The following is an 18,135-nucleotide window of genomic DNA, read 5'->3' on the forward strand; positions in this document are numbered from 1 at the left end:
TTCTACCCTGTTTACGAATCTCAAATTTTGCAAATTGAGTTCGGGCCCTTTTTTTAAGCAATTGATTTGAATGGTGTAAAAATGATGCACCAAATGGCTTGAATTGGACCTTCATTTTGCAAATTTTTTCAAACTTCTCAGGAGGGAACATCCGTCCTCAGACAGGCCCCCTTGCGTAGTGGATAAAAATATGACCATTTTCGCTCTTCTTTCGACATGTTAACACAATTTATAGGGAAAACTTGTCCACGGAAGGTTTCATGGACCGTCATTTTACAAATTTGCGGCTTTTTCAAACTAAAATTTAGTACACACTAGTACCAAAATGGTCCACTTCAATTTTCTTCATTTTACACTCCCCTGCGTAATCGATATACAAGTGGCCATTTTCGCTTCTGCTTTCGCCGATTTATGTTTAAAACAATTTATAGGCCTATGATAATAGGGAAACTTGTCCACGAAAGGCTTCATGAACCGCACATTTCACAAATTTTCGGCCGCCAAACTAAAATTTTTCACTAGTAATAGTGCCAAAATTGCCACCAAATCGCTTCAATTAGATCTTCATTTTGCATAAGTTTCTTACTTCTGAGGGGGGAACATCCTCCCTCAGACAACACCCTGCGTCACGCAAGCGCGCTCCGCGGCCACTTTTTTTAAAAATTAAATTAAATTTTTTCTAAAAATTCGGCCCCCACCCCCTGACTGCTCTAGATCGACAATCGGTACCAAAAGCTGGTATTGCCCATCCCTATGGAGATTGACATCACAGACGTAAAAAGTGGATCGCTAAAAAAATAAGCGTCCTTACCAACCAGTCAACTTTAAGACAAATGGGTGAAAAGGACACTTTCACAATGTCTTTTCATAATTATTTTTATTTCACATGATCCGTGTATATATCGCCTAGCTATAAATGAAAAAAATATTTTTTAGACCAATCAAACCAATATATGGGTGTAGTACGCCCTTAAAATCATTTGCACTCAATATTAGTGATAACTCCATTCACCTAGCCCGGTAGGACTGACCATCACAAATTACCATAGATGAGGGGGGGGGGGTTAGTGCAGCCCACCAGGTTTCTACAGTAAATCCATCATTTTCATTTTGCTCTTTACTTAAATTATTGCAAGAGGGTAATTGGCTCTTAATACTTGGTAGCTAAGTTGAAATATTCATATTTAGGAAAAAATCAAGAACCGGTGACATTTGCATATTCATAGAAGTTTTAACTGTAAATCAATTTTGCTCATACTTTTACACCATGAAATATCGAGACTGAATTGAAACTCATACTGTAACTGTATATAGTAACACTGAAAAAGTAGATAGCACTGAAAAGAGCTATTTTTTATCCAGGTCAATCCAGATCACACTGAAAAATGGACTGAAACACTTCTGCAAGAGCGGCCATTCATTAATCCCCAACGCTCTGCAGGGTTTATTGTTCTATTTTTTCCGATTAGAGCGTTGACATATTGGAAAATGTTGCCAATCAATATTCATGAGAGTGTACATTCAACGTCCAGTTTTCGAAATTGGGTGACTTGTGTTTGGCAGGTGTGAAATACATCTGACTGGGCGTTTTAATTACGTAACGAATAAAGGCATTGACATCATCGAATGGCTGCCCAGTGCTGTTATGTGTTTAGTTATTATATAGGCCTAATATTATTATTAAATGTATTCATCATTCTTTTCTTTTCCCTTCTCTGTACTTATTCTTTCCTAGGCCTACACTTTATCACTCCCTCGCTCTCCCTGTCCCCTCTCATCCTCCCTCTCTCATTCCTATCAATTTCCTTATATTGCTATTTATCTACTTGTCTTTATCATATCTCTTCATTTCTGCCTCTTTCTCCCTTCCTCCAGCCCTCTCTCATTCTCCATATCCCCTCTTTCCCCCTCATCCCCTCGCAAGACTTCTCACAGGGGTGAATTTGACCCACCCCAACCCCCTCCCCTCTTTGGGTACGCCACTATTTCTATACTAATCTCCTTCTTAAAATAAAATTAAATGGAAATTTGTTAAAAATGACCTTTATAGGCCTATACTTATACTTACACGTATACGTATAGCGATTACCATTTACCATTATAGAGTAATATAGATATGTGGACATGGCAGCCTTAATCCATTCTGATGTGTAATCGATCAGCTAGAGCATTCAATTTATTTAAATGAAGCGCCTAAAGTCAGGTGGGTGGTAAAGATGATTGCATCGACAGCTGAAGCCTTCTTTATAGACTTCAGACCTACACAAACACACATTTGGGATACGTGAGAACAATGGTACCACTTTACACATGACTGCCCTTACACATGACTGTATTGTGGTCATTTTTTGATACTCGCCTGTTGTGTAGAGCGTTAATATGATGCCGGATCCGTGACCAATTTAATGGCGGAACCCCTTTGTTCGAAACAATGGTACCACTTTTATGAATAGCATGTCGCAATCTCTAATCGGCATCAAACGAACAAAGCATTACATAATCTATTGCCACTCTATTCTATTACAAGCTCTTTGTTAATCCCACTGAAATGGTGCTAATCACACTGTATTCATGGTCACTATCACAAGTAGACAATAGCCACACACTAAAAGTACCGCTGAAAACAGCTTAAGACTACATGATCTATTGTTGGTCGAGTAATAATCAATATATTATTGAAAAACACTGCAAAAGTTCATTCTACAACTCATATACTTTAAAAAATTTGCTTGATTTATTGTTGTGAATAAGCTATGTACACGTTTTACAAAAGTGTTGTTGTTTCAGCCCTCTTTACAACATAACTCAAGAACCACAGGACCTACAAATGAATTATCTGTGATATTTGGATTCTTCTACACACTCGCAATGAAATGATCAATGCAATTTTGCCAAGGCTTACGACCATTCACAAGATGCTGTGAACTACCAAATCGCAAGAGTTTAGAATAGTTGCTAACCTTAAAGGATATATCCGGCAATCACAACAGTATGCCTTTATATGTTAGAAAACTAATTATCAAGCACGAATCACATGGTTTTATTTGAAGCAAACTTATATTGATCATAAAAACGAATTAATACATCCGTCTCTCAATACGCGATAATTAAAATTCCCGGGTGACGAAATTGTCCAGTGTGCAATGACGTCCCAGTAATAGAACGAAGGCTGGCAACAATTGAGCATACATATCAAGTATGAACCATGACGTCATTGCACTTGACAATTTCGGCGCGGGAATTTTGAATATCGCGTGTTGAGACCCGGTTGTTTTATTCGTTTTTATGGTCAATATGAGTTTGTTTTAAATAAAACCACGTGATTCGTGCTTGATAAATTAGTTTTCTAACATATAAGGCATAATGCTGTTATTGACATCCTTTAAAGTAACACTGGAAATGGTTTTCGGTGTGATTTCCAGTCTCAAAATGTCAAATATACATAGCCAGAATTTCCCAATTTGCGAGGGTGTGCTCATAATATGACGTCATAGCTACATTTTGGGGGAATTGTTGTACTTATTCTGATATCATATTGGATTATGGACACCAACAGCAGTACAGTGGTACCAAATACAGGGTGAGTAAAAAAAAGTGCAATAGAGAAAAGAATCCATTTTTATTTAAGAACCGAGTTGAACCTTTTTGATTTTAAAACATTTCATAAAAAGTATATCCATCAGTGACCTTGTGTGAAAAAATTAAGGAATTAGCATTTACCGTTTTGTTTTTATGACACATTTTATAGCGCTACCCAATTTTAATGTTTGTCCAAGAGACATCTCAAATTTGAATGTCAGCCCACTCTGTGTAAGGTAGATTTGGAACAACTGCCATTTTCTTAACCTCATTGACATTGAAATAAAATGGAGCACCCAAAGTGTTATTGTCCTTGGTCTTGTTTAAGGAGAAGAAACATTATTTGTTGTTATTTTCATTTTACCTTTACTTTAAAGATTTTTATTCTCTATCAAAAACATACAAATTTGTAGGCGAGTTTTTCAAATGTCAAAATGAAATGCGCGCAAATTGAAGTGGAGTGAATTACAATTAATATCCAGGAAGTTAAACATATTGTGATTAAAAAAACTAGAGTTGGAGTCGAGTGAGTTATGAAGGACTCAAACTAATGTTAGAAAGTTTGTTTGAACAGAAAAAAGAAATTAAAATAACACAAAATCAACCTTATTAAAGTTAAAGTCAGTTTCAGATCTGGTGCCTTTACCGTGCAATGTGTGCTCTCATTCAAAATACGACACCTCGTGGACAAATAACGAAATTGGGTATCGCGTCAAAAGGACTCATAAAAATTAAACGGTAGTCGTGATTTACTTCATATTTTCATAGAAGGTGGCCATTGAGTGTGGCATTTATAGAATGTTTCAATATTGGGAAAGTTCGAATTGGTTCTTACATAAATATCGATTCTTTGCTCTATTGCAGTTTTTTGACTCACCCTGTATAACAGTATGACGTACAAGATCTTCGAAATCTGTGAAACAAATGTGACTCCGTATGATAAGTGTACCGTATAATGATAAATATTAGAATAAACATACCTTTGTTTGCAATAATATGCATTATTGGGCTAGATAATTAAACTGATTGTGCATCGTTCCAAGACTATTTTTTTTATCCTGAATTTGTTAAAAGATAAAAATATCTGTTGCACGTAGGTCTCTTCATTTTAGTGCCTTTTATCGTGTTTATGGCGCAATTCATGTTATGGAAACTGCGGTGACATCACAACTGATTTCCCATAGTTTCTTTGCCAGACCTTCGTCCTTCGCGAGATCAGATTCATTAGTTGCTAGTTGACAATTCGAGAAGTAACCTCCAGAATGCTTAGTTATAGACTCTTCCACTGCACAGTATATTGATGTTTGAGCTCCTACTTTCTCACTCATTAATACCAGCCTGGAAGGAAATAAACCATCACAAACAAAGTCACGAAGATACTCTGGCGGGTACTCTGCGGTGCAGGGGCTATAGGAGAAAAGAGTCACTGCACACGTTGGCGATGTGAAGTCTAGCTCGGTGAACAACCTGCGGCGACGAGCTTGCGGGGAGGGGTGTTGAAGGCAGGGGCGTACGTAGGGACGCCCCACCCCAAATCACCAAAGGCCAAAAAGGTCCACTTTGCGAGCGTAGTGATAAACAAAAAACATGTTTTTGTAATCCTTTTCGGTCCAAAAAGGTTCAATTTTGCCCATTTGCGAGCGTAGCGAGGGGAGAGGGGAAAAAATAGGTTCTTTATGCTTTCTTGGTCAAAACAATTTTTGGAAAAGGTACAAAATCAGACCCCCCCCCCCCGAAAAAAATCAAACCTGGCTACGCCCCTGGTTGGAGGGGAGTCCCCCTCCCCTCGAATTTTGGAGATTTTTAAAACTCACGCAGTTTAGTGACTCATTTTTGACCATATTAGTTTGGACACTTGACACTTTTGAATTATAAAGCAACATGCAAGTTGCAACGCTAAGCCTAAAGCTACAAACAAACCTGCAAAACACTCTTGTCACTTTTATTTTGTTACTTTTTGAACACGGTAAAAAAAAATCCCCACGAAATGAGTATAAACAATCTTCCACTTTCACTAAAAAATTCACCCTAACATTGAATTTAAAAAAAGCAACTTGGAAGAATGCCCAACAAAATGATTTTAGGGGGAGGGGGAATTTCTGCAGTCCAATGCTTTGCATGATCTTGGTATGATCATGATTGTAAGTTGATTTACCGGAAACTTAAATCTCTTTCTCGTAGTATTAAACATGTTAAACAACAGCCTACTAATTTAACTCTAATTCATAGTTATCGCAAGATTCGTAAGAGTTACTTTAAGTTGTTATCTAGCAAGAAATCTGCTTTTCGGAGAAAGATTTTCAGAAGTTGGATGATCTTCAAAGCAACAATCCTCAAGCTTTCTGGAACATTTATAATGATCTATGCGTCTCTAAGAAAAACTGTCCAATCCTATTTCACCTAAAAAATGGTGGGACCATTTTCTTACTCTAATGAATAGGAATATTTCGCATAATGATGTTAATTTTGAGAAGCACATTGATGATTTTGTGTCCAATTTAAATGTTAGTGAAATTAATTCACTTGATTTTGTAATCTCTCCATCTGAGATCATTCAGGCGGCTAAACACTTAAAAAGTGGTAAGGCTGCTGGTATCGATGGCATTAGACCTGATATGATCAAAGAAGGAATTGATATATTTGCTCCTGCTTTAGCAAATTTGTTTAATTTAATCTTCCAGGAAGGAACTTTCCTTCCCAATGGAGAACTAGTTCGCTCACTGTTATTCATAAAAAGGGAGATAAAAATACTCCTAGTAATTATCGTGGTATTGCTGTTTCTAGTAATCTGTGTAAATTATTTTGTATTGTACTTTATAATCGTTTATATACCTTTGTTACTACCAACTCTGTTATTCCAAAACAGCAAATTGGTTTTCAAAGAGGCTCACGTACAAGTGATCATATTTTAGTTCTTAAGTCTCTGATTGATAAATATATTAATCGTGCTGGTAAGTCTTATCTTTATGTTTGCTTCATTGACTTTTCTAAAGCGTTTGATACAGTATGGGGAAATGCACTTTTATATAAATTAGTCCATGTTGGAATTGGTGGCAAATTCTTAAATATCATTAAAGATATGTATAATTCAGTATCTTTTGGCATTAAGTGTGATGATAAGATTACAGATTCATTTCAAACTAGTGTTGGTGTAAAACAAGGTTGTGTTCTTAGCCCGGTATTTTTTAATATATTTCTTCATGATCTTCCGCATATTTTTTATACAAGCTGTGATCCAGTTACTTTAAATAATTCTTTCTTGAGCTGTCTTATGTATGCTGATGATTTAATTCTTATTTCTGAAAGTGCTAAAGGATTACAATGTGCTATTGATAAATTGTATGATTATTGTAATAAGTGGAAGTTAATAGTCAATATTCGTAAATCAAATGTTATGATCTTTAATAAGAGTGGTCGCATGCTGAAGAATTATACTTTTAAATATGGTGATGTTACATTAGACTTAACGAATGAATATTGTTATCTAGGTATCATTTTTGTTCCATCTGGCTCTTTCACTAAAGCTATGAACCAGTTGAAAGATAAGGCCAATAAGGCGTATTTCAAAATAAGAGATAATTTGTATAGTTCATCTGTTGCTTGTAGCCTAAAATTGTTCACTACTCTTATTCAGCCCATTTTGAATTATGGTTCTGAGGTTTGGATGCCCTATTTGCTTAAGAATTTAAATGATTCTAATATTACATCTATGTGTGATAATTTGCCTGGTGAATCTTTACATGTGAAGGTTGGTAAATTAATTCTTGGTGTTAATAAAAGAACCACTAACAATGCAGTAAGAAGTGAATTAGGTTGCTTTCCAATGTTACTTTTTATGATGAATTTATCTGTTAAATATTGGTGGTCTTTAAATAATCATTGTTTACATGGGAATAATTCCCTAGCCATTGATGCTCTTTTGGACAATAGAATATTATGTGATACTGGTTTATTCTCATGGTCTTCTGGTATTAAGAAAATTCTTGCTAGTATAGATAGATTAGATATTTGGGATAAACCAAACATATTAACTAAGCACAATTTTCATGTTAATATTCTTTCCAATCTTCAATCCAATTATGAAGTTCTATGTTTAGCTTTTATGTGTCAACATCAGCCTAAACTTCGTTCTTATTGTTTGTTCAAAACAAATTTTCATTGTGAGAATTATGTTCTTATGTTTCATCGCGCATTTAGATCAAATTTCAGTAGATTAAGACTCAGTGCTCACTCTTTGATGATTGAAAAGGGGCGTCATTTAATACCTAAACTAGATCCTCATAAGAGAATTTGTCATCTATGTACTTTAAATATGATTGAGGATGAATTTCATGTTATTATTAAATGCCTATTTTATGATACTTTGCGTAGAGATATGTTGAAAAGTTTAACTGATATGTATGATAACTTTGATAATCTGACTGACGATGTTAAATTTATAAAAATAATGAGTGTCACAGATTTTGATAGTATAAAACCTGTTCTTACTTTTGTAAACTCTGCTTTTCAAGCACGTAGTAACCTAGATGTTTAATAGTTTAGTTTTATAATTTACTTATTTTCTTTTATATTTTCTATATGTGTATCTTTTGTATAACTTGACTGTACCTATTTGTTTGGTGATGTCAATAAAATAACTTGAACTTTGCTCACTTGTAGGAATTATAGGACTATTTTTATAGGCAAGTTATCAATGTTGCGAGCTCAAACGGGTGGGGTCCAGGGATCCGCCTTAGATCCCCTGGTGGAGTTGAGGGTCAATGCCCCTGGCGGGGCTCAGAGTGTTAAAGCCCGAGCTCACGAGTTTTATATCAAGGCATTGGACCGGAGAACTTCCCGAGAATTTATATTCATGATTTATATAACTTAGAAAGAATGGATCTAAAAGTTCGAGATGAAAAAATACATTTTCAAAGGGATAAAAATTACGAAGTCGGTTTGCTGACTTGCTAAAATGGGCTAAAAATAGGGTTAATCTCTCTCTCTCTCTATTCCCTTTGCCGGGCGTAGATATCTTTGTGACATGGGGTTGGGAAAAATGTCTTGAAGTTTAGTGAAATCCTCACCTTTTCGCGACATAAAGCTTATGATACAAATGCGCGCGAAGCGCACAAAAAGTTTTATTGTTGTATTGAAGCTAAAGTGGAAAAAATACATGAGAAGAGCAAAAAACTTGGTACTTTCTACGATAAAATGGCCAAGTGATGATACTAGTGGTTCGCAAACTATATGTATAATATGCATGAGCCCCTTTGAAAAGTTTTGGAGAAAGATGAGGAAATGGGTGGTTTGTTCTGTGCGCGCAGCGCGAAAATTTTGAAATTTTACCTGAAAGTGATCATGTTGTAGGTGGTATTAAAGCATCCCTATTGTGTTTTTCGAATTCCATATAAATATTTTAAGCACGGATTATGAATTCTCACTGCACGGAATTTCAATCTCACTGCACAAACATGCCAGGAGGCACGTTAAAATAGCCCCTGCTGCGGTGTGTTAGTACCCTTAAGGGCTGGGGTATGAACGTTTGGACAGTATTTATTTTGGGACATCAGAGCACATCAGACATATCGAATTGCATTCTGAATACGAAGAATGTCATTCTGATATCAAATAATTTTGATTTTTGAAATTCGCAATTTAATACACATTTTATGGCAAATCATTAAAATTGATATTTTGATATTTAACAGTACTTGAAGTAAACTTTATAAATCTGATGATTTATACTTAAAGTGTATGTAGGTGGGATGAAAAGCCGACGATCAATTGAAAATTTTGACCTTTCGTATTGAAGATATGGATTTTTTTCCCAAAACACCAAAAAAAATAGGTCTTTTGGGAAAAAATCCATATCTTCAATATGAAAGGTCAAAATTTTCAATTGACTGTCGGCTTTTCCTCCCTGCTACATACACTTTAAGAATATATCATTAGATTTATATAATTTACTTCGAGGACTGTTAAATATCACAAATTTGAAAAATATCAAATTTTTATAATTTGTCATAAAATTTGTATTATATTGTGATTTTCAAAAAATGAAAATTATTTGATATCAGATAGACATGCTTCGTATTCAGAATGCAATTCGATAGGTCCGAGGTGCTCTCATGTCCCACAAAAAATACTGTCGAAACGCAATAAACGCTCATTTTAGATCCCTTAAAGGATACAATTACCGAATTAAAAATAGGGTACAACTTGCTAGCTTGAGTCCAGTCTTCTAGAGTCCAGAATTCTCACTGCACGGAATTTCAATCTCACTGCGCAAACATGCCAGGAGGCACGTTAAAATAGCCCCTGCTGCGGTGTGTTCCCAGATAACATATACTTATTGGGCAAATATTGGCAAAAAGTTGCATTGGCATTACATCAGTATATAATATTGGGCCAATATTGGCTCACCATTCATTGGCAGCTGATCTCGGGCCAATAATAAACCAATCATTGGTTTAATGTTGGCTTTTTATATATCGTTTGATTGGCATTACATCAGTTTATAATATTGGGCCAATCTTGGCTTTCAATTGGCAATTTTTACATTGGCATCATGTTGGCAGCCAATATAGGTTATCACACCAATTTCGGTAACAAATTGGGTAACAATATGGTAATAAATAATTATTGTGATGAGTACCAGTGTTTGGAAGACCTTATTTAAATCCTAAATATTATACTAAGTTGAAATAATAGGAAACAAAACCACGGATGATAAAACGCAGGGCAAACGCTATTTAACACCACGGATTATTTATTTCAAAGAAAATACACAAGAATTTTCGGCAATTTCAATTCTAAGACCATACTTTTAAAGATAATTTCTAAAGTACGTGTCACCATGCTATCAAATACTCTTGATGGCTATTCAACACCACGGTGATGAGTCGTGTTCCTCTCTTACCGCGAAGCGGGCAAGAGATGATACATATCGTCTATTCCCTAGCCAATAACGTCCAAAAATTAAAGTAATCCATTGCATCAATATTGGCCCAATACTAAAATTACATATTGTTAAAACATTGGCAGCCAATTGTTTGCCAATGAGAAATAGGTACAGGCCCAATGTTGGTTCAATAACTGTGACAAGGTTTGGGCCAAGCTGGGCCAACATTGGCCCAAGCCCAATATTGAGCCAACCTTGGGCCCATGAGCAAAACATGATTGGCCCAATACTGTCAGCCAATGTTGGGCCAATTGAACTCAAACATTGGCCCTTCATTGGGCCACCATTGCCATGCTATCTGGCCCAAGCCAACATTGGCCCAAGCCCAATATTGAGCCAACCTTGGGCCCATGAGCAAAACATGATTGGCCCAATACTGTCAGCCAATGTTGGGCCAATTGAACTCAAACATTGGCCCTTCATTGGGCCACCATTGCCATGCTATCTGGGTTAGTACCCTTAAAGGATACAATTACCGAATTAAAAATAGGGTACAACTTGCTAGCTTGAGTCCAGTCCTTTTTACGGAGTTTTTGGTTTAGGGTTGGGGTAGGGCCCAGGGTAGAGAAGTCTTGTAATAAGAATGAGAGTTGCACCATATTCGGTAAATCGCTCCATTAGAAAGTTGACATCATGAGCTACACACAAGTGCGTGATAGCAATTGAACCGATGTCGATTTTGGCGGGAAGAAGGTCATCGAACTATAAGGACCAACCATATATAATCGTTAATCATTGTCAGAAAAAACACAATACCAGCAGTGATACTATAATCGTTTCACTCTAGCTACAAGTTACCATGCAGTTACTCTGATTCCCGGGCTCTGATTATTAAAACTATCATATCGTCATCATTTATCTTACCAAAAAACCGGACGCACTAGTAATTGAAAGAGCAAATCACGTAGAGAATATGTGGCGTTTGATCCCGATTGAAATAAACTTGTGTAAACACCACCAGGACTGACTGAAAAGCTGGTGACGGACGTGTCTTGCAAACGACGTGCTAACTCTTTCGTGAGCAAAATGTTGCCTAGTTTGCTGCATGCATAACCACTTAGTTTCGGATAAACTGTTCTGCCCTGTGAAAATAAATAGATACGTAATATAGTGTCTGTTAATGATATACGGCCCCGGGATATGGCCCTCAAATTGAGACGATTTTGGATCGATTTTGGAAGACAACAAAAAACCGACAGTTTCTCAGAAAATTCGAGTCTCTTTACGAAGTTGACCCTGTGGAGACCCAACATAATTATGACCTTCTCACTCATAGTAATACTTACTGCTGCAGCGAGGAACAGCATATGATGGGACAAATCTTTTCAGTTTACGACCTTCGAACCATAAGGATATAGAAAACATAAACCAACTATTTAGAAGAAGGAAAAACATTGGATCCGCATTTAATGTGGCAAACAAATACCCCAACAACATAACTCCGTAAACTACATGCTTTCCCTCAGGGGCGTACCAAGAACATCCGGGGCCCATGGACAAGGAGCAGTACGAGCCCTTTTAATCAGGGCGGGATTTACCTTATGGGGGCCCTGAGCCAGGCCAAAATTTGGAGACTCGAACTCACGTGCCGAGGAAGGCATGTGCACTCAAGTCAGTGGCCAGGTTTTGGTTTACGTATAATATAGAGCGAACTACCATATTTTGTTCCGATGTTACTAGGACATTTGCGCGAAATCACGCGAAAAAATTCACTTTCAGACTATTTTAGCCCCAGATCAACATGAACTTTACAATTTGAATGCATATTGAGGATATTATGTTAAATGTTGATGTTACAGTCTTGTCTATAATCACTTGCAACTGATGAGCTTATGAGTAGCAATAATATTGCACTGGTTTGTGATACAGCCTGTATAACCTATGGATAAATTTTTTATATATCAGCTCACCTGTTCATCTCTCAACGGAGTCATATCCAAGTTAGTCGCTAACTTGTGAATTCTTGACGTAACATTTACCACTCGGCTTTGGTCGCTTGCTTTCAATACGTCTAATAACAACATTGTAAGCAAAAAATGACCAAAATTATTTGTCCCAAAAACAATATCGTGGCCTTCCGACGTTCTTTCTCCCGGTTTCCCCGAAACGATGCCTGCGTAAACAAAGTGAAAAGAAGTTGAATGCTAGAGGTGTTGTTTAATGAATGGATTTCTATTTGCAATGCTTGAATGATGTGCAATTATTCACTGAGCACAGTGCATTAGCCAAGATAATCGCACGAGACCGTGTAAAGTGAGATTAACTTGACGAATGCACCATTGCGAAGTAATTATCCATCATACGTTCTGAGTACATCAGTTATAATATAACAATAAAACAATAGGTGATTAAGGGATCTAAAATGAGCGTTTATTGCGTTTCGACAGTATTTTTTGTGGGACATGAGAGCACCTCAGACCTATCGAATTGCATTCTGAATACGAAGCATGTCTTTCTGATATCAAATAATTTTTGAAAATCACAATATAATACAAATTTTATGACAAATTATAAAAATTTGATATTTTTCAAATTTTGATATATAACAGTCCTCGAAGTAAATTATATAAATCTAATGATATATTTTAAAGTGTATGTAGCAGGAGGAAAAGCCGACAGTCAATTGAAAATTTTGACCTTTCATATTGAAGATATGGATTTTTTCCCAAAACGACCTTTTTTTTTTGTGTTTTGGGAAAAAAAATCCATATCTTCAATACGAAAGGTCAAAATTTTCAATTGATCGTCGGCTTTTCATCCCACCTACATACACTTTAAGTATAAATCATCAGATTTATAAAGTTTACTTCAATTACTGTTAAATATCAAAAATATCAATTTTTAATGATTTGCCATAAAATGTGTATTAAATTGCGAATTTCAAAAAGTCAAAATTATTTGATATCAGAATGACATTGTTCGTATTCAGAATGCAATTCGATATGTCTGATGTGCTCTAATGTCCCAAAATAAATACTGTCCAAACGTTCATACCCCATCCCTTAATTGATGCATTAATTATTTTAAATACAAACGCTACAATTCAGTGACCTTTTTTGAATCAAGGTTAGGTTATACTAATAACTTGTAGGAAAATCATTCACTATACATGAGTTAACTATAGGTCTATCAATGGCATTATGTTTTGATTTCCCTCTTGATATCAACAAACATGATTTATAATGTAGTATCAAAAATAGGGCTATTGTAGTTTTTACCTGCATTGTTGATCAGAATGTCAAGCCTTTCATGTTCCTGAACAAATGACTCGGCGAATGCTCGAACAGACGACATACTAGAGAGATCTAGAGGCCTATAGTACACCTTGAAATTACCAGAAAATTGTCTGATGTCATTCACCGCCGCCTCTGCTTTCTGAGGATTTCGGCATCCGATAATAACACTTGCTCCACGACGAGCTAGATCTATTGCTGCCTGCTTGCCAATGCCAGCGTTACCACCTGTATTTAGTGATGAATATTGTAAAGTTATGACGAATATAATATATATATATATGACCCCCGGGTGGTTCTTCCTGTTTGAAAGTATACGGGAATGTGCCACGGTTTTGGGGTACATTTTCAGCTAGTTTGTTTCTCCAGACGACAGTTGGCTACGCATGTGACGAACATAATGAAGAACATAATAAAGACCTCTCTGCAAAGAGGGCTGTCTATATCCGGATGCCTGCAAAAGCCTACAATTGCATGTAGGTATATAATGCATTTGTCAGATACGTCCTCTATGCATAAATGATATACCATCCGCATTGCAGGTCAAGATAGAGGCGTCCGTATAATACGTACACGCGACGCCCGACAAAGCCTAACCAGCTGAATTATTTCTATCACGACCACGAAGAAGTAACATGTGCAGAAGAAACATCACCACGATTCTCCACGACAACAACAACAACGAGGACCCTTTCGAGGACCTGCGCTGACAGGCACATCGTTCAATAACGAAGGTATCTAAAATGCTATCAGCCGATGCGTAATAATCTCCAGTGTGATGTCCTCTGCTTGAGAGACACATCGAAGTAGTAACAGCATCCGCCCTACCATACCTGGCATGAATTTAGTCACCGAACGCCATCATCGACAGCATGGTAGTGCTATTTTGTGAAGGCTGGTAAAAAAACAACCGCTGGTTCTTCCTTCTCTGTGGATAAATCCGCAGATACATCCCACAAGGTTGCAGAGTAAATTACACCCCTGCACTCTAAATGGACAGCTCTTATCTCTATGAGGATAGGCCTATGTCACCATATTTGAGACATACCCCTTCTCTGACGAAACAACTTTTAAAGGAAAGAAAGTGATAGAAAGTATCTCCATAGAGCCCAAAAAGACCTGAAATTCCTTGATTAAGTCAACAGACATGTCATCTAATTGCAAGAAAGCTTTGTCGACTATCCACAAAGTCAGAGGTGATCTAAAACTACAGCAAACCAAGTCGAACACCGCAAAAAGCTGAACCGTAAAAACTGTACAGTTTTTACAAAACTTTTAACCATGGTGGACCTAGAATCATGAATCTACATTCTAAAACCAGGAAAAGCGAAATGTTTCGACAACATCACAACTGAGCAGATCAAAAACTTTAGAACTGCGACAAGGAAGTGGCCCCGACAGCTCCTCAACCAGTATCTGGCAAACACACAAGCTCCCGAAAATCTGGAAGAAATCTCACGTGACTTTGAACGCCTAATACTCAACAGAGTCGCACCTGTTATCGATGAAACCGCATCCCTGAGCAAGCCGGCTTAACCCGCCCTGTCAAATCAACAACCAGCAAGTTTTCAACCTTACGCAGTACATCGAATAAAGTTCCAAGAAAGGAAAGGTGCCTGGGGGTGTATTCTTCGATTTATCAGCAGCTTACGATACAGTCAACCATCGATGTCTTCTAGACCCTGGCTGACAAAAGATACACAGTTAACAAAAGTGATAGAGTTTTTGGTATCACACAATAGATAATATTTTTCTCATTACTATCCTGAAATTTGACACTCACGGTCGATGTATTTCCGGGGAATTCACGCAAAACATGCTCAATTACAGGCTACCAGTTGTATACCACTTCGGACTTCTGGGCAGGCATTATTATGAATGAAATCGTAATGTTCAGTTTCCCCAACAGCTAGTTTGGTTTCGCGTCATTCACATTGTATGAAAAGAGCGAACCGCAATAACTGCTGAAGAGACTTCAGATCGACAACGAAACTATAAAGTTTTAAAACTTCCAACGTATTGGAAGCTGCCTCCGTGGCGCAGTTGGTTAGCGCATCGTATTTTTGTACAAGAGGTCCCCGGTTCAAAATCGGTTAGTGAGAGGTTTCTTTTTCTGCTCCATTTTTTGAACCCAAACTTGTTTACATTCATTTGAAATGTACGTAATTATTGCAAGGGGAAATATGGGGGGAAAATGGGGGAAATGTCACCAGTGCAACTGCAACCACGCACGCACGGCACATGACGAACGTAATTGCGGCACATGTTGTTGCTTGCCTTCCCAGAATGCAATTCACGCATACCAAGTATTGGATTGCAAATTTTGCTATTTATTCACATTTACGCAGAAAAACATCTCTCGTTTTTTCACAAAGCTGCATAAAGGGGACAATATTTGATATTATATGTAATTTTAAAGACAATCCATATCCAAAACCAATAGGGTTACCCCCCTTTAAGGATAGACTCTTCTTTGTTGAGCTGGGAAACAAGAAGAGCAGATGACGTACGCTCAAGAATGGTCTTCCACAGGGAAATGTGCTTGCACCTCTCCTCATTAACGGCTACAACAACCAACCCTGTTCAATGTATCTATCTATGCTGACGATTTCCGTATTGGAGCTCAAGATGAAGATTCCACAGTTGTTGAAAACGTCTCTTCAATGTTCAGGATGAACTCATACCGTTCTATGAGGATAACCACCTACGAGCTATAGCCCATCAAAGACACAGGTGTGCCTCCCATATACTCAACCGTGAGGCCAAAATCCATCTCACGGTCACGTACATCCAGCACTTGAACTGTGACCACGCCCTGTTTATCTTGGAGTTACTCTGGACCAGGAGATGACAAAAGATATGCAGTTAACAGAACAGATGTTATCATGCTATAATAATCATGATGAGAAGACAAAGATGAAAGTCAGTTCAAGAAACAGCATCTCAACATCCCAAAGAAAAATAACCTTTTTAGCCTATTTTGTGAAGTATCCCAAAGTCTCTCGCTAGAAAGACACTTCTGGGTTATTATGCCAGGAGACCTCAGGCATGTCATATTAGGCATTAATAGGGGAAGATTGAGTATTCCAAAACACAGTAGGCCTATCAAGCAATAGGAGAGAGATATACCATTCAGTGCAATCGCACACCAACTTTGAATATTCCACATGCAAGTATTGAGGGGGGGGGGCAAAAAAGAAGGGCGGCGGAAGAAGAAGGAGCGGCAAGGAGAATATAAAAAAATGCTGTGTAGAAGGGACGGGATAAAGTGAAAAAGGGTGGAAAATTATTGAAAAGGTTTTAAAAATATTTTATTGTTAAACGACTTAAACTGTACCTCCAAATTTAGCCTTTGGTCGCCATCAGAATGATCACGGCCCGGCAGCAGGGCCGCCGCTATAGAAGTGGTGTTATATAATACTGCGAATGTTAATGTAGTTATATAATGAAAAATGTTGAAAATAAAAATGTTGACCCCCTGCACACACATTTAAATGCCCTATAGCCTGTACACATGGAACTATATGGCACAACTGCATTTGAGCAAACACGAACCCGTGAAGTCCGATACCCATCCCAATCCACCCCTGCAGAAAAGGTAAATTTTGCCGCCCTTCCTCAACAGCCCAAAAAGGTTGACACTGTACATTACAGTGTTACACGAATTCAAACAAAAAGGATTGAACATTATGACTCTACGCACCACGACCTACCTGTTATTATGACTGTTTTGCCAGTTAGTTTGGTTCTACTTCCGCACATTCTACGCCATTGGTATTCCCGGAAATGAATGCAAGCAAAAATCAACGCGAAGAGTAACAATGCCACAAATACCTCCAATCCAAGTAACAGTGTAGAGAGCATGTTGTAATATTTTATCCAAAAAAAGACCTCAATTATTTAGGGAATAGTTGATACACGCGCGAAATGTTTTTGTTGTGTGACTGATCAACACAAAGTGAAGACACATCAGCAATCATTTCATGATTTGTATACTATCTACACACATAAACATATTTACATAGGTTATGCAAATAAAATGCATAACATCAGGTAGCATATGAACTCCAAAGCAAATAGGTATATTTACATAACCATGAATTATGTAAAATACCATAGCAGATAGGTACAAAAATACTTTTATTTACATAACTTTTGTGTAGATTCCTTTACCGCAGCTATTAATATGTATTTTACTACATAGTTGTTATGTATTGTTTTACACAACTTATGTAAAAAATACATAACATTTATGTAACACATATGAACAGATTTCACACCACCAAATATAATTATATGGTTGTGCGCCCTTAATTTCACTTCAATTTAAGCATTAAAATGGGCAGAAATGTGCATAATTTTAGCCAAATTTGGATTGGT

The 18,135-nt window shown here is 37.1% G+C and overlaps 1 protein-coding gene and 1 pseudogene across 1 annotated transcript; one reads left to right on the forward strand and one right to left on the reverse strand.

Moving 5' to 3' along the window:
- Positions 1 to 2,733: 2,733 nt before the first annotated feature.
- Positions 2,734 to 17,687, reverse strand: LOC140146546 (retinol dehydrogenase 11-like). The gene is made up of 5 exons (XM_072168422.1): positions 17,469 to 17,687; positions 13,741 to 13,983; positions 12,433 to 12,635; positions 11,387 to 11,604; positions 2,734 to 4,917 (listed from the first exon to the last, which is right to left on the reverse strand). Exons 1-5 carry the CDS (start codon positions 17,617 to 17,619, stop codon positions 4,719 to 4,721), a joined length of 1,014 nt encoding a protein of 337 aa, XP_072024523.1. The 5' UTR covers positions 17,620 to 17,687; the 3' UTR covers positions 2,734 to 4,718.
- Positions 10,376 to 10,491, forward strand: LOC140146896 (small nucleolar RNA U3; annotated as a pseudogene).
- Positions 17,688 to 18,135: the final 448 nt, after the last annotated feature.

This window comes from Amphiura filiformis, chromosome 2 (genome assembly GCF_039555335.1).
Source record: "Amphiura filiformis chromosome 2, Afil_fr2py, whole genome shotgun sequence".
NCBI classification, from domain to species: Eukaryota; Metazoa; Echinodermata; class Ophiuroidea; order Amphilepidida; family Amphiuridae; genus Amphiura; species Amphiura filiformis.